At 44.2% G+C, this 22,370-nt stretch overlaps 1 protein-coding gene, 1 long non-coding RNA gene and 1 pseudogene across 7 annotated transcripts; all 3 read right to left on the bottom strand.

Moving 5' to 3' along the window:
• Positions 1-6: 6 nt before the first annotated feature.
• Positions 7-3,060, bottom strand: LOC137887021 (uncharacterized). 6 transcript variants are annotated; one of them, XR_011105012.1, is made up of 6 exons: positions 2,830-3,057; positions 1,824-1,881; positions 1,565-1,640; positions 1,113-1,178; positions 216-720; positions 7-107 (listed from the first exon to the last, which is right to left on the bottom strand). It is a non-coding gene; the product is annotated as an uncharacterized lncRNA (long non-coding RNA). The 6 variants fall into 6 exon arrangements; XR_011105010.1 differs by having other exon boundaries at positions 216-1,178; positions 2,830-3,059; XR_011105014.1 differs by lacking the exon at positions 1,565-1,640 and having other exon boundaries at positions 1,113-1,522; positions 2,830-3,058.
• A 2,022-nt stretch (positions 3,061-5,082) lies between these two features.
• Positions 5,083-6,843, bottom strand: LOC137887009 (ammonium transporter Rh type B-A-like; annotated as a pseudogene).
• Positions 6,844-10,326: 3,483 nt separating this feature from the next.
• LOC137887008 (solute carrier family 12 member 5-like) lies at positions 10,327-20,592 on the bottom strand. The gene is made up of 25 exons (XM_068729765.1): positions 20,563-20,592; positions 20,247-20,387; positions 19,326-19,472; positions 18,566-18,620; positions 18,348-18,478; positions 17,937-18,184; positions 17,640-17,851; positions 17,374-17,541; positions 17,160-17,258; positions 16,992-17,049; positions 16,321-16,495; positions 15,875-15,993; positions 15,626-15,724; positions 15,225-15,344; positions 14,979-15,083; positions 14,697-14,865; positions 14,283-14,478; positions 13,807-13,976; positions 13,551-13,682; positions 13,284-13,391; positions 12,903-13,019; positions 12,511-12,740; positions 11,809-11,823; positions 11,589-11,722; positions 10,327-11,013 (listed from the first exon to the last, which is right to left on the bottom strand). The coding sequence occupies exons 1-25, from the start codon at positions 20,575-20,577 to the stop codon at positions 10,922-10,924; spliced, it is 3,255 nt and encodes a 1,084-aa protein (XP_068585866.1). The 5' UTR covers positions 20,578-20,592; the 3' UTR covers positions 10,327-10,921.
• Positions 20,593-22,370: the final 1,778 nt, after the last annotated feature.

Consider the following 22,370-nt stretch of genomic DNA (forward strand, 5'->3'; position numbering starts at 1 on the left):
TCCTCTCTCTGCTCTTGCTCCTCTTCTTGCTCTTCTTTTTGTCTTTGCTCCGGCTTCTTCTCTTCCTAGAACCCGGGCTTCGGCTCTTGCTACGGCTTCTCCTTTTTCTGAAACATGTGACAACACCATCGTCGTGCAAAGGGCAAACATTCTCCGTTTCTACTGTAGCTCAGAATCAAACGGCTAATATCACCAGAAAATACGTGAACACTTACTTCTTGTTTTGGTCGTCGTGTCCATTTGCATGAGACGACTTGATCTCATCCTAAGCAAGGTTGATAGAAGAACATCATGAGGACGGAGATGAAACATTTCAAGTCGTCAAGGTAAAGGGGATGGGGTGGGACAAGAGAAAATGCAGAATGTATTCAATTAATAATTATACTTCAAAACTTCCTACTGTCATGTCTGGACAGTGTCCTTCCACCACCCCAATGCTTCCCTTCCCACTCCTGTTGTTAACAAGGCTGCTCAGCCTTAATGCAACAAAGCACAGTTAGGGAGAGTGTCCAACATGTTAGCTGAGTTCAGGAAGCGGGGTCAGAAGTCAGATGGTCTCCACCATTCCCCGGCTCATAGGTCCTACCAATGCCACTATTTGTGCCTAATCATGTGACCACTACAAGAGATCCTGTGTGGTTGGTGTCAGTCCAGTGATCTTCACCCATTTTCGTTCTTGGACTGTAAGAGCTCGATGCCACCTCTGTCACACATCTTGCCCTGAAGCAAACAGGGATTCACACTTCTTAGTAATATTGACGCCCAAGGAAATAAATGAATTAAAAAAGAAATAAAGAAATCCATCAAATCAGCCACGTGTTACACTGCCATTATCTTTAGTCTGCATGACATCATACTTCTAGCCTTTTGACTTCAGAAGGAATTATCAACTAGTGAAAAGAAACTCACTTCATAATACAATGATGCTAGATAGAAGAATCTATTTTACAGTCATTTAATAATAATAATAATAATATATATATATATATATATATGTATCAATATCTGTGGTATCGTGTAGCATGCAAAATCAAGATGCTGATTCACATTACAGTTGACTATGGCAAAGAGGCAGTATTCATATTTACTTGCAAGAGAAATGAATAGTTCACCTGTATTTTGCCATAAAATCATGACGTGGCTCATATTCGCACAAAGACGCTCCACAACTGCAATATCTGCATTTTCAAGCATACTGATGTCAAACTATTGGATTTAAAACAGTAACAGATTGACACAAACACATTGAAGCAGCCCTCATTAATTTGAGAAATGTTGTTATTTGTGAACACAGCTTAATAAAGGTCAAGGTGACAGAGTGACGCTTCTCTCAGAGCAGCACAGAGTAGGACGTTCAGGAAACGGCTGATTAAGGACGGCACACAGAGACCGTGATGCATGCAGGTTGTAAATGTGAATACTGCCTCCTGTGCTGGACAGGTAAAGATGGGCTTAACCATTGGCATTCACCTTGTTGCAACCGAATAGGGATTGGATGTTCTAGGTTGAATCTCTTTTAGTCCTAAGGTGAACCACAGTACATCAGTATATGCACAATAACTACCTTCCTTTTTTTCACAGTTCACAGTGGAATCAAAGATGAATTCATGGGAGTAGAGGTGAGATATCATTAGGGAAGTCTATAAAGAGAGATAGATGTGGATTTATTTATAATTCTGTATTGCGTTTGAAATACTCAATTATACACCACACAACAGTCAAATAAACTTTGTCACAGTAGCAAATATCAAAAAAAGGACTCAAGAGTAAAATCATAACAGTGACACTAAACAGGCGGCATATCTCTGTAATGTGAAACCCACCTTTCTGAATGGAGCCTCCAGCATGGCCTCAACGTCAAAATCATCAGCCATGATGACCCTGTGCAACAGAGACGGACACGTCACTTCTCCACACAAGACACACGTTAGACAGCTTCTGAAAGACACTAAGAAATACGTCTTCACGTGGTGGTGCTCAAGCTTCTCCTTCCTGCTCCATCACTCTGTCAGCTTTACGAGGTTAAACGTAGTCATCACGTGCCTTTAAACTCACCCTGTAATCGAGCCAGGTTCTCCTTTGAACGGTTAGTCTCCTATAATAATCCCCCCAACCCTAAAAACTAACAGTGTTTTGGTAGATTAAACGTAGACCTAGTGGATGGAAGCGAGACTGTTTTAATATACTATCGTTTGTTTATTTACGTCTCTATTTTTAAATCATGTCTTGTGTTGATTGTTTAATGTTAAGCACCATCCAACATGTCAAATGACTTGTGTGTGCGTCATACTTTAGTGAATAAACGGTTCTGGTTCTGGTTGTTTGTTTAAACAGAAGTTAGCGTTCGTTGACGTTAGATGGCAGCAATGCGAGACCGACTTTGACCGAACTTCCTTCAAGGTTTCCCTCGCATTTAGTAAATATAATCTACGATAAAAAAAAACTATTTAGTAGCAATTAACCCGACTAACGACACCACCCGTAGCGTCCCGTAGAGCGCGAACACACGCGTAGCGTTAGAGATCACTTAGAGATAAACACGCGTTGCTCTCCAACACAAAGCTAAAGCTAACAAGCTACATCGCTGTCGTCTAAACGTTAGCTTACAACAACGACCCGTATTAATTCACCTCTGCGTTCGACTAGACCGCGTGTATGAATACCAGTAAACAGACACATTATGTCACTAATAATGCAGTTTAAAACTCCGCTGGTCCAAGATGTTCACAGAAAAACAAAACAAACACTAACGCTACATTTAACAGCCAATATGGCTAACAGCGTTTCCGCGGCTAGCGAGCTAGCTTCGTTAGCAAACATTGACGTTACCGTTTGAAATGTGATGAAAAGATGTGCCAAAGTCAAAATATCACGGGACAGGTGGTGCTGAGGAGACTCTTCTCGACGCCTCCCTCTCGGCAGATCACTTGGAGCTAAGATGCAATCAGAAAATTCGAAGTTATGTAACCTTTCTTTTAATGTTAGCAACTCTCCGTTGGCAGGTCGTGTGGCCTGGATTGAGAACGCTCTCCTTCCTTCTTCTTCTTCGTCTTCTTCTACTGTCACATTTTGCGGTAGCGGCGGTATTTTGATTTTGCTTTACCGCCACCTACTGGAGCTAAGCGGCATTACACCACTCTCATTCTGAAACCACACACAGAGGTTTTCTGACTTTCTCTCTCAACTCTACCAGAAAACGAGGTTACACAGTGCAGTCTGTAAAATGAAGTTCTTTAATAAACTCGTCCACAAACATTTCTTATAGATCTCAAATATCTGTGACCAGGTTGTTGGAGGTCCAATGACAGCAGCAGATCAGAACCGCAGACAAGCAGAATATGTCAGAATGAAACTGTAACAAAAACCCAAATCCTATGTATTTTACTTAAAATCAAATAAAATGAATACCCCGAGATAAGGGGTGAAATATCAAGTATTCTATATATCTAATGTCATTATCAATATCGTCACTTTACCTTTTATAAAATGCTTTAATCATTGACCCCCAGTGCTTAGAGAACAGTACAAATAAACAGATAACTACACAACACTACTTAACAGGGTCATGTTTTACAGTAGAGTACAGTTTATTGGTGTGCCCATATATTACAAAAAAGTATTTCTGTATCTGCTGCTGTTAAATTTAATTCCAATTAGTCAAATACCTTTAAAAATGTAGTACAGTGCTCACTTAAAATACTATGATATTATGTGTACATCTGTAAATAACTAACGTTAAATAAGGCAGAAATTGTCAAATTTTGGTTTCCGTTCAAGAGTTATATGCAAACTCCTAAACATTTTAGTTTGCCACTCCCTTCAATGAATTTTAAAATAAATCTATGTTCTGTTACATCAGGTCTACATACGGTGAACACTGATACTTAACTTACTGCAGATTATTGTTTATTAACATAGTTTGCAGTTGCTACAAACCTGCTGATTTGCTTTTTTCGTCTGGAATCTGATTCATAAATATGAATATATCATCTATGTAATATATATTTGATCAACTATATAATTTGGAATAACTCGCTTGTTGTAATAGATAAACTGTGCTTAGCTGTGTTTCCACTGTGCTCTGCTTGAAGAAATAAATATTGTATTTGTACATTTTGAACGACTACACAGACAACTTTTGTTATATTATATTAATTTAAACACATGACAATGAATCACGTGATGTCAGATAAACTCAGTTTATGATTTAGTCCTTTTATGTCAAAACGTCTCAAACCTAGCATGTACAGAAACAACTGGACACCGCGCTGAATGAAGCAGAACAAAGTTCGACTTCCGAGTGTACTTCAGATGAAAGTACCCGGATCTTCCGCATTACGGGCCCAGTTGGAGCATGCGCACTAGCGTTTTCTTGATCCCCGCCTCCCAGCTCTCGTCGAGCCTCCTTCTCTGATTCATTAACATGACCGGAGGAAGGAAACGCCTCTAGATTCAGCAGTTAGTACATCACATTGTAATTCTACCGTTTGTCCACTACGTAAGGTTAGTTTTAAAGCCCGGCGCTCTTCCAGAAGGGGCTCGCCTCAAACAACAACACCCCTCCTGTCAGACGCTACTCTGGGCACGAACACCCAGAGGCTTTGAACTCTCACCTTTCCTCGCGAGAACAAAGTCTCGTCAGTGTCAGTTTCACGGCTCATCGTCGCCATCTAGTGACGAGGAAAAACAAGTGTCAGTGGTCTCTGAAACAGCATCATCAATGCTACACACCTCTGAAACACACACACACACACACACACACACACACACACACACACACACACACACACACACACACACACACACACACACACACACCTTTAAATGTAAACTAAAACTACATGAAACTAATTATATTCCTCATTAGTTTCATGTAGATGATGCTTGTTATTTAAGGTATTTGAGCCTGTTTGCTCAGTGCATCGTTGTTGTTATTTATATTTTTATATCTATTTAGTTCTTTTTAAATTGTTTTTTTGACGTCCCATGAAAACCAGACGATGCATCTCAAGGATGTCGACATTTTTATAACTTTACAGTTATTTACATAATTACTATTTAGATAAAATGCACACGGTTTATTTCACATTAAAAACGAATTAACCAAGATAACTATAAATCACTCAGTCTCCTCTCATGTTTGCATGTCGGGCAATAAATAACAATGTTGCTGGTTGCATCAGACAGAGTGCTGGGCAATGTATTTACATTGTGATGGATGTAAACATGTAATTAGTTACTGTAGCACATTACATTATCAACTCATTGACATCTTCTTCCTCAGTGAAATGCTTTGAACACTATACTGCTGCATGTCAGGCAGCAGACTCCACTGTGTTATTAAGTGGTGAGTCATAATCCGGAGGAACCTCAAAAAACAGCTCATCGTCAAAGCAGAGGTTATCGGGCGGTGGAGCGAGGTGCGGCAGCTTCAAGACCAAGCCCGTGAAGACGCCTCCCAGCGCCGACACGCCGATGGTGGAGAACACAGCTGCGACCTGGAAGAGAGCCTGCTCCCGGGCAGTCCTCCCTAACCCCGGCTTCAAAACGGGGATCAACATCTGGAGCTCTCGCAGCTTCTGGTCCCCCTCCACTGGTGCTCTGTGGGGGAAGGTCTCATACAAACTGGGGCCATACAGCTCCTCGCTAGCCATCAGGATGGCACATATCCCCGCAGCGCAGGATATAAGTCCAGTCAGGCCGTGCAAATTATGTATTCCACACTGATCTTGGATCCGGAAGCGTCGGGCCAGGAAGGGGGTCAAGTACTTATAGCCCAGCATGCACGCGGTGCAGCCCAGAGCGCCCAGAGCGTACGCAGCGGCGGGCGAGATCATCATATCCACGGACGCCCCGACCGCCACGCCTCCAGCCAGGGTCACGTTCTGAACGTCGGCCATGGTGATCTTACCTGTTCTGTTCAGCATGGCCGAGAGGGCGAAGGCCGTGAGCGTGGAGGCGCTGAGGCCGAGGAAGGTGTGGAGGACGGCTCTGGACTGCTGGTCGTCTCCTTTCAGGGTCAACGCCGAGTTGAAGGAGGGCCAGAACACCCAGAGGAACAAGGTCCCCATCACCGACAGGATGTCGGACCGGTAGCTGGTGGTCTCCTTCGCGTGGCCTTCGTTCAGGCAAGGCCTGTACAGCGCAAACAAGACACCCAAGCCGAAGTAGCAGGCAAACAGGTGGATGAGAATGGAGCCCCCAGATACTTCAGCACGGCCCACTCGGTGCACGCAAACACCGGCACCTCCAGCAGAGCCATGACCAGCAGCTGCAGGGGACTGGTCCTCCCCAGCGCCGCGCCGAAGGAGATCAGCACCACGGCGCACGCAAACTCTGCATTCACGAAGTTCATCACCCCGAGGTGGATCTTACCCTCGTGGCTGAACTGGAAGTAGCCCTGCACCAGGATGGCCCACTGGATGGCGAAGGTGGCCGTGAGGAAGTTAAAGACCATCCCCCCCAAAGCCGTAGAGTCGGAAAAACACCAGCAGGCACCCGAAGCCAAGGAATATCATGACCTGTATGTCCGTGAAGACGGGGTAGTCCCCTGTACACCGCGTTGTCCATGGGGTCGGTCCCGTTGGTCTGGAACCTGGCGTCCGCGTGCTCATCGTAGGTGACGAAGGCTGCGTACAATGCAACGACGACCACCTGTGTGACAAACACAAACACAGGGAGCCGCACTCGAAGGCCGGTCCTCTTCGTCTTCGTCTTCATCTCTTCGGGACAAACGTCGATCAGTTGTTCTGCAGCCTGCAGTTTATCTGCTCAGATACGACGGGTCGAACTCATCGACCTGCTTCCTGCTGTCGCTCTCCTGCTGCAGCGCTGCAGAGCGGACTTTGGGCCGTCGTAATAACATTCGTACGGGTCTGACATAGGAGCGCACTTTGTACTTCACAACAGTGAGACCATCGTCAGTGCATTTAGCACAAACGTGTCTCTCTAACAAAGTACGCTCAATAAAAACATGCATGAGAAGAATTTATACAGACAAATACTCAGAAACATCGTTCATGTGTTCACCGGGTTTCTGGATGAGTTCCATTTGGAAACATGGTGACAGACCGTTCACTCTTTCATCAGCAGACGTGATGATGAAACGCTTCATCCAGCGCGTCACAATCAGTCGCTTTGACTGAACTATTGAGTGAAGAAGAAGATTTTGAAGGAGCTGTCTGCTCTGTTGCCTCTTGGCGGCTCTCAACATGGCGGCCGTGAGCTCACCGGTGCGGTTTGCTCACGAGCACTAAAGCATTCATCTAGAGCTGTGTCACCAGGAGACTGACTCCACTTCATATTCTCTACAGAGATAACAGCTGTGGGCTGCCATCATGAAGAGGATCTGCACACCTCAGCATGCTTTTTGAGGCAGTAAAGTAAGAACACATGCTGGTGTTAACGTTCTGAGATAGAGTCGACCTCTATCTCAGAATAGAAGGTTAACAGTCAGTGAGCAGCTGCTCAGAGGCTGAAGTCACTCTTTAATGAGTCACATCCACTGAACCTCAGGTGAGTCACAGTAACACGGTTATACAGCCTCTTTGTTTAGTAGTGATAGAACATAATCTATTCATCTGATGTTCTTATGTATTATGTGTGATCTGAGATCACAGATGCTGATAAACACAGTCAACATTTGTAAAATTACAAACCATAAAGCCGATACAATGAACACATATGCTGTAAGGACGACGCTCCACCGTCACTGTTGTATTAAAATGATTTCAGTTTATTGCATTTTGCCGACATATAAAATGGTTTCTTTCAACCATTACTTGCATAAGACATGAACATAAGACAAGAACATAAGACATGAACATAAGACAAGAACATAAGACATGAACATAAGACAAGAACATAAGACATGAACATAAGACATGAACATAAGACATGTTCATCATTTTAAAAGACAATACAAACTATTTGATATCTACAAAACCTGTTATCACACATTCCACGTGTTATCTCTAAGTCTAACAATCACACACTATTTACACGTGTCCCCTCTCCACTGTGTCCTCCTGCTCAGACACACACACACACACACACACACACACACACACACACACACACACACACACACACACACACTATAGATTATGACTTCTGCAGACCAGTGACCGATACATCAACCTGTAGAACTCCATCGTCTCCTCATGAATCATAGATAAACAGAGTGATAAGGGAAACACTGCGTACATATGTCTATCATATGTCTATCATATGTCTATCATATCAATATGACGAGGTTCTGTAGACGCTACGGGGCTGAAAACAATACAAATATTATTCACACGTCTTATGACTTCATGGAAAATACAATAAATGCTTTTTGCAAGTGATGCAGAACTTTCTAAGTGAAATGCTTCACAACTACTGAGTACTTACTGTACAAAAACCTCCATAAAACTGTATGACCAAACGCTTTGCTGCCTTATTGACATTATATGAACCATGCACATGTAATGTACTGGTCATATCCCATGAGACGTTTGCAGACTCGGTGTGAATATCTATGAGGAAACGACACATGTGCATGAATTAATGTGTGTTGAAAAATGACTAAACCACAAACTAAACATCCACAGACTCTCAACCACTGAGCGTCTGAGAGGAACACTCATAATCTGACTCCAATAAATCATCTAACAGTCTAACCCTCTGGAACTCGTTCATTGGTAGATATCATTCACCATCATTTCTAAACACGGTGCGTTAGTATAGCAGCACATTTCAGTAGCTGGACATTGTGTGAAACAGCTGACTCTCTTTCTTGCCGAGCGTCAGACGAGAAGGTTGATAGGACTCACGTTAACGTAACAGAGAAACAGCTTCATGATCGGATAATTATCATTTGAAGAACTGTTAAACAAATGAGATACAACATATGAATTAGTGAACTTTATTTTGTGACTTTTGGACAGAGCAATGCTAGCTGTTTCCAGTATTTATGCTAAGCTAAGCTAAGAGCGGTATCAATCTTCTCATCACTCTCTGCAAGAAACCAAACGAGCACTCCTTTAATGATGGAGCACTAAAACATATGAAAAATAAATAGTTTACGATATAGTTTATGACGTCACCGATATGAATCTGATGCTGACTTTTATTTACAAACATAACAAATAATAAATAATAAAGATTCATGTTTTTAAACAGTTAAATTCACAGACTTTCTCCTTCACACTTCAAACTATAATATTTCATAAGTTATACAAGCCTTTATTAGATGAGTGTTCTAAAATACATATTATATCACAATAAGACTCTTATGATATCACAATAAGACTCTTATGATATCACAATAAGACTCTTATGATATCACAATAAGACTCTTATAATATCACAATAAGACTCTTATGATATCACAATAAGACTCTTATGATATCACAATAAGACTCTTATGATATCACAATAAGACTCTTATGATATCACAATAAGACTCTTATGATATCACAATAAGACTCTTATGATATCACAATAAGACTCTTATGATATCACAATAAGACTCTTATAATATCACAATAAGACTTTTCTACTTTATATATTGGCACAATTTGTTTGTAAGTAATCAGGAAGAAGTAGAGTTGTAGAGAAAAACAAGTGATGAATTATTAAATAATTGAATGGAGATAAAATGCAGATTTCATATAGAACAACTAATCAAGAACTTACTCCAAATATTGCAAAATGAAAACAAGCCGATGAACTATGACATAACTATATATATAACTATATATATATATATAACTATCTATATATAACTATATATATATGTAACTATATACATATAACTATCTATATATAACTATCTATATATAACTATATATATATATATAACTGTATATATAACTATCTATATATAACTATATATATATATATAACTATCTATATATAACTATATATATATATAACTATCTACCACAGGAGGAGCGAGTGAAGCTGAACACTCAGGAGGGTCAGTGAGTGTTTAACGAGTCAGTGAGTGATTAACGAGTCAGAGAGTGTTTAACGAGTCAGTGAGTGTTTAAAGTCAGTGTTTAACGAGTCAGTGAGTGTTTAACGAGTCAGTGAGTGTTTAAAGTGAGTGTTTAACGAGTCAGTGAGTGTTTAACGAGTCAGTGAGTGTTTAAAGTCAGTGTTTAACGAGTCAGTGAGTGTTTAACGAGTCTGTCGCTGAGCTTCACAGCTAACAGCTGATCTAACGTGACCCAGCTGAGAGGATGAGGAGCGATGAGGAGCAATGATCTTCATCCAAAGGTTGACTTCAGGTTGAGATTTAAAGCTCTGAGATCAATCCTAGAGCCAGCAGTGACAGGTCCTCTTCATGTTCATGTAAATATGACCCTGTATTAAATATGGTGTAATGTTACACTGATACAATGAGAGACAACTAGTCGTGACTCTATTTACAGCTCGTGTGTGAACATCCACCAACCCACTCCCACTGTAGTAAATATTAATACCTGTTAATACTTAATAATACCTGTGAGTCTAATATTAATACTGTGAGTCTAATATTAACACCTGTTTGCCTCCAACCACACAATGAAAAGTCAGACCAGAACAAAGACAGACATGATTAAATGAATCAACACATAAATAGTATAAATACATAAATAACAGTGAGAAGAAGAAGAAAAGCAGAAGGACAGAATGTTGATTTATCAGAAAAGGGAAATAAATATGTGAAAACCTTCATGTAACGATAAGAGACGCTTTGGGTTTCGTTCGTAATAAAATAAAACATATCAGCTGATCAGAGATCACAGAGTCGACCGTTCTTCATGTGGTGAAACGAGTAGATGGTGTGAGGTTGGGGGGGGGGCAATATGGAGGGCAGAGTCTGTGTGTGTGTGTGTGTGTGTGTGTGTGTGTGTGGTGGGGGGGGGGCCCTGAAGCTCCTCACAGCCCTTCAGGAGTAGATGGTGATGACCTCACGTCCTCCTCCACGCACCAGGAGGACCCGATTGAGACCTTCAGTGAGAACCTCAAGGAACTCCATGTCTGAGAGACGAGCAGTGAAGGAGTCTTCTACACGACATGAGAGTGTTGGAGACAGATTCATCCACTCATCCATTCATCCATTCATCCATTGCTTTCACCGAAAGTCTTTCTCACTACACTAGATTCACTAGTGAGTTCCCCTCTAAACCTCTCAAATGGTTTCATTTAAATAACTGTAACAGACGTACAACTATCCAATATTTCACAAAAACAGCAAAGATTCTAGTAGAGTCCGAAAAATGAAAACAGGTATTTGCAGCAGAACTGTATGTTTGTATATAAGTATTTCACATTAGCTCCAGCTTGACTTCTAATATGGGACATTGGGGGACATGGGACCTCCAGAGCCACTGGGTGTTCAGTACACTGAGTACTCCTCAACACAGGATCAGCATCAGGGGCCGTTTATTAAACACAAGAGTCTAATAAACGATAAACTGCAGCTTCCCTGTTCTCATTGTTTGTCTTTTATCACCTGGACATTTAGTAGTATTCTGTATTGCATATTATGTAGTATCAGCACTTTAGCTGCAGTTATCTGATAGTGGTTTTATTGTCTTTATGATGTAGGATACAGTTTTCGTTGCCCACGCGGTTCTTGGGGGGTCCAGGCATGTTGAGCAGGACGAGTTTTGCCTCCTTGGACTTCTTTATGATGACCTCATTGAGCCGCATCGCTGTGTGCATCCGCCTCACGTCGACCTGGCTCCTGACGGACCAACAGAAGGCTGCTTCAGCTCTTTGGTTCACAATCAGGCTCTGAGCTGCTCAGTTCACACAAAATACAATACTTACAAGTTCTCCCACTCCCTGCAGCGGCATGTCGGGAGGAAATAATGACAGTTAATTACAACAGGACATTCACAAGATCTGTGTTAGTTTAGTTTACGCTCAGATGATCGTTTGTTGCGCAGGAACACAGTGCGTACGTCCCAAGTCTCTTAATTACGTCCACGTTTCGCTCACTTGTGTCTCTTCCTAGCGTCTAAGGCCCATTCCCAACGTCCCCCCTAAGGCCTTAAACCCTGAACCCTCAAGGACTCACTGACGTCACCTGGTGAGTGGTTGAGTGTGAGACACTGTGAGGACTTCAAATGGTTTAAATATTAATGGGACATATTTTTTTGTTCCATCTTTAACCCTTAATGTTTCTGAGTAAATGTAATAAGACGTCTCCATGCGTCCACTGGTCACCCCGTGTTTAACGTCACATTGCAATGAATTGTGGGTAATTCCCTCAGGCTAAGTCTTTATCTAATGCTGACTTACAGAAAGGGTTCATGAAGGGCTCATGTCTGTGAGACAGTCCTCAAACATTCGATGAGGGACAGTCTTAAACCTTCACGGACTTTGCGGGACCGCACCTCAAACTCCGTGAGTGTGGAGATGGACCACAAATATTTACCGCTGATCCGTGCGCATGTCATGTGTCATGTGTCATGTGTCATGTCTGCTTCCTGTGCCGGGAGCCGAGCGGAGAACCGACGGGTCACTCACGGCTTCATGTTGAAGAGGTCCTTGCCGGCCTCCGGGTTCGCCGCCAAAGGGGTCTTCCCTTTCTCTGCGCCCGTGTTCTCCGTCCACGTGGCGGCGCCGCCCGCAGGCGCAGCGGGAGACGTGGGGCTGGTGAGGCTGGTGGGGCTGGTGGGGCTGGTGGGGCTGGTTGGCGCAGAGGCGTTCTTACTGTGGATGAGCTGCACCTGTTTTGGGTTGGAGACAGCCACAGACTGAGAGACAGACACCGCGACGTGACAGTGAAAGAGAGAAAAGAGACACTCGTCAGTGTGGGTGAAACCCGGCGCCACTCGTGACGAGATCAAACGGTAACAGCAGATTCAGCCGGAGAACAGGAAGTTATTTGATCCTGAAACGGAGCGTGGCAGCATTACCTCGTCTTCTGGTTGTTCTGCCACGCTGGCTCCTTCGTCCACGCTGCGCCGGGAGCGCGAGGCAGACGGGTTTTTACGCCGAATGGACCCACGGGATGAATCTGTGATGCTCTGGATCTACAGTTAAAAGAGATGAGGTTTAATTTCCCTCTGGAATCCATTCTCACTTCCCCCAGATCAGCAAAAACAAGTTCAGACAACAACATCTCATTCTAAACCGACTCCCTGCCGGGAGCTGAAGTTTGGAGCGCACAGAGTGACAACGTGAACGTTCACGATGTTCTCCGCTCACCAGTCGGTAAAGAAGGGTTTTAAAATGGTCCACGCCTTCTTTAGGTATCAAGGTTCCTCCAGCTAAGTGTAGTAACGTTTCTGCTTTACCTCTCTCTCCTTCTCGTTCTTGGTCAGATGCATCTGTTTGAGGATCTGTGAGCGTTGCTCCATCACCAGTGTCTTCTCGTAGGTGTAGGCGGAGATGTCTCCGTCGTGCTTTAAAGAGACAAATACATGTTTTCATTCATCATTCAGTCGTCAAGTCCTGAAACAGCAGCCACAACATGAAAGAACATAGAGATACGATAACAGTCCTCTCCTCTCGGCTTCCTTCTTGTTCGTGAACTCAGATTGTGTGTCAGACGAGTCTCTCACCATCTCCACCACTTCCACCGCAGCATCGATGCGCAGGTGATAGAGGAAGGTGATGAGGTCCTTCTTCATCTGGATGCTATTGTCGTCCATCTGAGCCACAGTGAAGATGCGCATCTTGCACTTCCTCCACACCTGAAACAGGAACATTCACAGTCGATGAACAAAATGTTCTCCACACTGCGCCCTTTGTAACTGGTGTCCGTTATTTAGTGTTCCTCAGACAAAATCATATCAAACAATCTCAAATGTGTCCCACCTTGTGCTGTCGCAGCAGGAAGGGCAGGAGCATCAGCATGCCTCCATCGTGGACAATCCACCACACGTCGATGTGGCCTTCGGTGAAGCGTTCTCCGTTGGACGGGTAGCTGGAGATATTCTTAGGAACCAACAAGGCCAGACTGGCTACGGTCGTCTCTCGGACCACCTCTGCAGAGGTATAAAGTAGAATGAAGGGCCTGGGAAAGGGTCACCTCACTTTGTTTAACTCCTCCCATTAGACAGGAACAATATGACTTCTCTGGTGATGACATCCTGAACCGTACTGGATCATTGAGTCTAGAAACATCTCCTCAGGTCACATAGAGGCGTCAGTATTACATTGAGACTGTTTCATAGTCAGTTAAACCTTCCTCACAGTAGCTTTAAAGAGCAATGCATTGTTTAGTGAACAGACCACTTTCAGTCATGCTCAATAACCAGGACCAGCTTCATTAAATACTGTTTAAGACTTACCAATAAAGTTCCTAAACTGCTGGTGGTACTCGGGCTGTTTCCAGTTCCGGGGCCAGCTGACCAACACGGTGTTGTGCTTCAGACCTCCCAGTCCTCCGACCTGGATCAGGTGGGATGTCCCATCTCTGAGGTTGGAGGAGATGACCACCTGAGAGAAACCCTTCACCTTCTCCGTCTCCATCAACTTACGCAAAGACTGCAAATGCACAGAGAGGAGGAGACAGCTGTCAGCGTGCCGCACGTCATGTGACGAGGAACAACTAATCACAGCTGGCAGAGATCTTCTCCTACTTCTAAATGTCTACAGTGAAGATATGAAATGCATCGGTGCACCATCTGTCCCACGGACTGTTTTACTTGTTTCACCCTTTCTGTCGGACATCACAAAATTGTGATAGAGATTAGAGGATGAACCTGATCTGCCCTCTGGGCCTCCGAGTAGTTGTCCAGGAAGGTTCCTTGAACCGAGGTGCCGACGATGGTCAGACCCTTCCCTGCTTTCAGCTGATTGGCCAGAGAGAGCAGACGAGGCTGCTCTACGTTCTGCTCAGCGTCCACGCTCACCAGAACCAGGATCTGAGGCCTGACGAAAAACAAACCAAAGCACCGAGTAAGAGACCATCTCATCTCAGTGCGGTAAAGAAATGGTGTTTTAGAATTCAGGTGGTACAAGTGTCACTGTTTGTGTGGACTGACCTCCAGTTCTTGGTGTGTGGCGGTCCTTCCTCCAGCCTCATGAGGGCAAAACGAGCAGCGCTCAGAGAGATGCCACGTATCCCATCGCCCCACTCCTTCTCTGCTCTGTGACACAACAAAGACCAGCACAAATTAACTGAAACCACAGCCACTGGCAGAATAAGTGGATGCACTGCAAAGAATACAAACTGGGTGAGAACCTAAGTTGGTTGCTGCGATTACATCTTACTTACTATGACTACTTACCCGCAGAACTCGATGTATTTGTAGATGCAGGTGGCGATGCCCATGGCGATGATGGCGTAATACCAGGAGCAGATGAACATGAGCGACAGGCACAGGCTCATACCCAAGAAAGACAGAGCCCTGCAGGAGACAGGACATCAAATGTCTCATCTCTGCCAGCTTCACAGCGCTGGAACTCAACAACGACCACAGCTTGTAAATGAACAGGTTTGTGTTTAGTCTTCTGCTGTTAAACTCATGCTGGAGTGCAGACCCCATGGAGATTCAGGTGCACACAGCTCTGGTGAGTATCGTCATCTCACAGGTGCTGTTACTTTGATTTTATTTTTGCGTCAAATCAAAAGCAGGCGTTACAGCATGTGTGTGTGTTATGTTTTCTTACACTGACCGCACACACTCACCAGTGGTAGAACTTAAAGCGCGGCCTCCAGTTCGGCGTCCTCAGCAGAGTCTGCAGGGCACAGGCGAGATTAACAAACATGTAGCACATCAAGAAGAACCTGAAGAGAGAGGAGACATACACAGAGAATAAAAAGACAGCCCACACAACAATGAACATACAGAGTGTGTGTGTGTGTGTGTGTGTGTGTGTGTGTGTGTGTGTGTGTGTGTGTGTGTGTGTGTGTGTGTGTGTGTGTGTGTGTGCTCACATGGAGAGGATGGGTGCGACTGCATCCAGAGAGGCGATGATGATGCCAATCTCACAGATACAAGCTGTGAGCAGGAGGGCCCAGGTGGGCTCCCCGTTGGCCTTGCCGTGCCCAAACACCTGCAGCACCATGAAAGGATTCAATTAAATCAAGTTCAGTTGCAGCTCCTTGGACAGAACGTGCTGCACAAATAAAGTACGGGATTTTAATCATTCATTAATGTGATGGTCGTGTTTGTTTCTGCAGCCTGAAGCTACAGAAAGTAGTACGTTACATAAATAATACATAAATAAAGCTCAATTAAGACTACAAACGTAACCTAAAATAAATAATTAGAACGATGAATAAGTAAAGTAGGTCTTGAGTTTGCCTCAACATCAACGTTCTCTGCAGCTCTGATGTGTTTCTGCAATAAACACACATTTTAGAACTACAAGTGTACACACTCTAAGAAATGGGATGATGCCGTCTCTAGAGATGGCCTGTAGGAGCCGCGGAGCTCCGGTCAGACTCTGAAGTCCGGCTCCACAGGTAGAGAAGAAGGAGCCGAACACAATGACCCACGGAGACGGCCACGCCAGAGTCCCGATCACCAGGTTACCGTTGACCCCTTCACCAAACCTGTGGAGAGAGAAGACGTAAACAACAAACACTGACATGTTGACCATTCACGCAGATAAACCGACGTCTTTTCAAACTGATATACAAGTGGATATATGAACAACTGGTCCTTTATTTCGGACTGAGGTACAAACAAAGCAGGCTTCTCACTTCAGTCGATGTTGTTACCTGAACTTTTCATTTTCTAGCCGCTAACGCTAGCTATCTACCGGCTGTAGCTAGCGAGCTAATTAAGCTAACACTTGTTGGTAAGATGTCTCGGACTGATCTTCTAATGTTTCCTAAATCACTTTAACTACAACAGCTCACTGTGGAGCTGCTGTGTGCTCCGTGGTCATCGTGTGTTATTGGAGCCTTTACTGATGTTTGTTACAGACTAACCTTCATGTTGTGTCTCGCTCTGGGCGTTACACGAGGGACAATATTGTAAGAGATGTTTGTCTCGTTCCTTGAGTGGGATTACAATATTACCACGACACTACATCATGAGACTCACTTGTCCCTGAGGACGACTCCTTCTATACAGGCTCCAAACAGCACAACGGTGGACATGTCTGAGGAACAGCTGTCAAGAAATGTATTATTGGAGACGTTTGATCCAAATCACAGCTAACGGTTTGTATAAAAGTCAATCAACCAGCAGGATGAGCTCAGTGAAGGATACACACGATAGACGTGGTGGTGATGGCCGCGATGGTGCCAACGGGGATCGACTTCTGAGCATCACGCAGGTCTCCAGAGCGGTTGGAGCCCGCCATGATACCTGTGAGTGGAGCAAGACCAACCAATCAGGTGATTGTTGACAAATATCGATTAGAGCAGCTTTAAAGCTAAAGCCCGCCCCCTCAATCAGGCGAGGATCCTCTTCTGCTGCTCACCTGTGACAGATGGGAAGTAGATCCCGACCAGCAGCGTGAAGAAGCTGGTGATGTCAGCCAGGACGTAGCGGTTCGTGCTGGTCGGCGGATTGTCTGTATTCACTGCTGATGCGAGCCCACGCTTCTCCAGGAACATCCCCTTTTCTAGGTAGTTCCCAAACAGGTTCTCTAAAAGACATTTTAGGGACATTTAACTGAGCACCTGAGGTGGATTGATCCTCGTACCGATGACTGGTAGAGGGTGTTATTGATCAGGCATCGCTCACCTGCCAGGATGCCACTACTGACCCCCGGGATGCCCTGTATCTCTGTGACGTTGTTGTTGGTAAAGTATTCGTCACAAGTGGCATTGAGAGTGTCAGAATCACAGAAGGTCCTCCACAGTTTGGTGGTGACGGTTTCATTGTCTATCTCGACGACCTTTGCGCAGACGTCATATCCTTTGGAGAGGAGCGTTCGGTTTCCCAGGAGGCATACGCTGTGGAGGAAGTCGAGACATCAATCGTCACATTCCTCGGATCGCCTCCGGGAGACTCTGAGAGGTGAACGAGCGAGTCACTTACGGGAAGACGGGGGGGTCGATGGCGGTCTTGATGACTCCGGCGTAAACGGCCACGATGGAGAGGATGACACAGGCCAGGAAGACCAGCGCCAGCTTGTTCACATATCTGACCCCGACAAACACCACCAGCGCCATGAAGCTCAGCACAATGGTGCCGTACACCCGCATGTTGTTGAGGAGAGCCAACTCCGCCTCTTGCCCCTCCAGCCCCTCGATCTTAAAGATGGCCGCCTGGGGGATGATGTAAATCTGAAAGAATGGAAAGACGGAGGGAGGAAGGGAAAGAAAAGGGAGGCAAATAAACGGCAAGGTGTGGTGGAGAAGGGTGGAAGCACGAGAAAATGATGATCAAATAGGACTATAGACGAACTACAGACAATATTTGAGGCTGTAAAGACAATATTCTACTCACCAGCAGAATTTCAATGCAGCCCAGAATGTACATGGCTCCTGCAAAAGTGGTGCCCAAGTAGAAGCAGATCCCAACAGCTCCACCGAACTCGGGCCCCAGAGAGCGAGAGATCATGTAATATGAACCTCCAGCTGAGAGTCACAAACACACAGAAGAGTGGGTTTGTGTCCCCTCACACTCAAACACACCAATGCGTCTCCTCTCAGACGTCCACTCACCTGGTACCACTCCATTGGTTGCAATGGCACTCATGGAGATGGCTGTGAGCATCGTCTGGAGAAAGCAGCACACAACAGAGGAGGTTTAGAATACATAGGACTTTAATTAAGGCTTAAGTTGACTGATCCATTAGTCAGATCCAAGCTATACTTTAAAGGTTGTGTTTACCAGAGATGAGCTCTTCAGTGTGTCAATAAGTCATTTAGTATCATAAAAGCATAAAAAATGATGAACCGACTAGAGAAATCTTCAGTCAACTGAGACCAAACCTGACCGAGTACTCGATTAATCGACTGAGAGGCAGTCCTAATTTAAACAGTAAAGAAACATCGTGCAGCATTTAGGGAGATCTACTGGCAGAAAGCGGCGGAAGTTTCAACTGGTTGCAATCTGCAACCTCGCCGCTAGATGGCGCCAAATCCTACGCAGGGCACGTTTGAGGTCAGCTGCTCCCGTACTTGTAACCTGTTGACCCCACGCGAGCTGGTAATTCCACCAGGGGAATGATGGTGGTGGTGTTAGTGGGTTTATTGGCAGAACGCCTAATGCCAGCATTTATTATGTCACCTTCAGCATCTGTGCAATTCAAATTCAAATTATACAGCCTGTTATGTATTGTAACAGTCTGTAGTTGAATTATAATGATCATCTTTATTTAGGAGATTAAAATATCTGCAGAATAAAACAATTCAAATAACAAACCCTGAGTGGCCAAAGAGCGGTCGCATTTCACAACAGCAGATTTACAGTTTCACTCACCGTGGAGCAACACATGAAGACGATGACGAAGGAGCCGAAGACGCCTCCGATCCCGACCATCCAAGTCATCCGCAGGAAGAGGATCACCCCAAAAATGTTCTGGATGCACGGCAAGTACACGCCCATCAGAGTGCCCAGCTGTGGAGCCTGAGAAGCAGACGTGGAAAGAGATTAGTCTTAGTCTTAAGTCTATCTCATCTTACATGGATCAAAGAACGGGGGTTATAGTCGGGCAGTAGTGCACTTTGATGTTCAGTGTCTGTCTGCTCAAATATATTTTAAATGAATGAAATGAGGTCCAACTCATTCATTAGAAAGAAAGCGCTTTATTCCTTTCAAACACAAAGAGAAGACGACAAGCTCTTTGTTTGATTGAAAAGGGTCTACTTCCTCTGAGTAACCTCGCTGCTGAGGAGTAGGAAGATAAATGTTCATCGGGGAATCTGCTGTCTGACAGCGACAAATTCAAATAAAGTAGATTGCATAATAAATATCTACATACATGTATTTGTAGATCTCTTTTATTGTTGCTGCTGAGAGTGACAGTCCTCAAAATCCTGCATGTATATTTTTGGTCGTCTAAAATTATTTTGCGTTCCGGTTGTACTTAGCTCCACCCTCTCGTGTCACTTCTGGTTGCAAAAAAACCCAAGATGGAGACGACCAAAATCCAAGATGGCGACGTCCATAATGTCAAACTCACGGCTTCATAACGGCAGGTGACGTCACAGTGACTACGTCCACTTCTTATATACAGTGTATGTGCACCCATAAGGACGTGTTTATATAAGTCTCTACCGACTTCAAAAACACAACTTCTACTCTGAAGATATTTAACAGTATTAAAACAACAAGAACTGACCTTTAGACAGCTAATTTCATGATATTTTTGGGACGAACGGATCACACGCAGGACTCTACCTTGACGGGTTTTTTAGACGGTCGAGCTCCCTCCTCGTTGTTCTCAGCCTCTTCGTGCTCTTTGCTGCCCGTCGGCAGGTTGGAGTAGTTGGCCAGACTGCTGAGCAAAGAGGAGACCATTGGACTGGTGTCCATCTCCTCCTGCACACACACACACACACACACACACACACACACACACACACACACACACACACACACACACACACACACACACACACACACACACACACACACACACACACACACACAGGTATGTTAGAGCTGAGTGATATAAAGCTCTAGCTTTCATTCTGGGCTGTGAAAGCGACCCCACCTCAAACAGAGCCATGTTCTTGCCGTCATACTGCTGGCTCTTATCGGCGTCTCTGGCCGCGCTGCTGTTGATGAACGGACTGCTCTCTTTGGGGTTCCCGTCACCTGAAAACACAGAAGCACCAGCTAGCAGGCGTGGAGTCTTCTTCACGCACAGCTGCTCACGAACATGATGTAGTTATGATGACGACACCATGAAGAGTAGATTGTTAATGAATCAAAGTAGAGTGTTGAAATGTTTAATAAAGAGCTGTCACTGTTACTGGAACAAAGAGGGAGGAAATAAACCCTTTTCATCAATATAAGTCTTGAATCAAAGAGATTTAAGACTTATATTAATATGACATTTTGGTAGTTGAAGCTTTTGACTCTCACACTGTGATACGGGCAAGACTTTATTTACTTTCCCAATTATTGTTGTTTGGAATATGAATATCGATGTAAAAACAAATGAAATATGTCGTCAGTGATACATTCAGTATGTGTCTTGACAGATATGTTGCTATAGCAACAACCACGTGTGATCCAGGCAGCTTTACACCTCTCACCGTTGCATATTAGGAGAACACAAACACACCTTCAGACGTCTTTCAGACACATCATCACAGCTGCATGAACACTTAAGAGCCACATCTCTACACAGTGCACCTAAAAGAGGTCTCTCTTTAAGGGCTTCACTCATTTGGGAGTTCCCGTTGCTACGCTAACTTCTTTTGATGAAGTCATAGTAAAGCAAGAACTCTATTTTTAATGTGACCCTCCTTCTACAGGGTTGAGTCTGCGCTGTGAGCACTTCCTCTTTAATCAAAGCCTTGAATTCACGTTCATATTTCGAGGCATCATATTTTCCTCAGCACTTCTCGTAATGGGACATTTCTACAAATCAAGGTTTCACGTGAGCAAAATAAGGAGTACAACCGCATTCAAAGGCTTCAGGAGACGTACGGGACGTCCTGCAGCTCGAGGTTGGTGAAAGCCACACAATCAAGTCGTCTCTTTCAACTCCCCAAGCTGCAGCGGCGTTACACACTAATCTTTAGAGCACAGAGGAGAGTCAGATGACGGCCAAACTGTTCTCACGCAGCACATAATCCTCCGAACGACGGACTGCTCCCCTACAGACGGCGCTGCCCGTCAGATTGGATTAGACAGCGTGTCAATTCTGATGTCGTTTGCAGGACGGATTAGAGTTTTTATCAGCTTCCTGTCAATACCTGAACACCTGAACGCCTCATACACCTCTTTATTATATTTAAAATTACTTCAACGACTAACGTGAACTCCTTATTTTGATTTAGGGTTCGCTTTTTGTTTTAATTGTAGGTCAAGAAGCAAATGATCTCAGACTGCGGTCAGACTGCGGTTTGAGACACTCAGGCTCACACGAGGTCTTTTATTTCTACTCTTAGCCACCTGAGTATTCTGTAATCCAACATGGGTTTTAAATCTGCATTTAAAGCTCATTTCAGCTCTTAGCTTAGAGTGAAATCAGCTTTTAAAACCATGTTTTACTAAATGCCTTTGTGAGTATGTGTGCACGCGTGTGTGTGTGTGTGTGTGTGTGTGTGTGTGTGAGGACTGTGCATGTGTGTGTGTGTTTGTGACATATTTTGTGTAGTATAAATTGGTCATATTGTTGATTGGCTGACAGGTGATGAAATAAAAGGGTGATGATATAAAAACAATATACCTTTAAAAAATAATGAGGTTGAGTTTTAATCATTTATTTCTAGATGTATCGGTTCATTGATATATTTGCTTGCTAACGTTAGCGTCTAGATCACAGCACCACATCTTGACCTCTCTCTC

This window comes from Cebidichthys violaceus, unplaced genomic scaffold (genome assembly GCF_023349555.1).
Source record: "Cebidichthys violaceus isolate CVI_PGR_0920_01 unplaced genomic scaffold, fCebVio1.0.p SCAF_47, whole genome shotgun sequence".
Lineage (NCBI taxonomy): Eukaryota > Metazoa > Chordata > Actinopteri > Perciformes > Stichaeidae > Cebidichthys > Cebidichthys violaceus.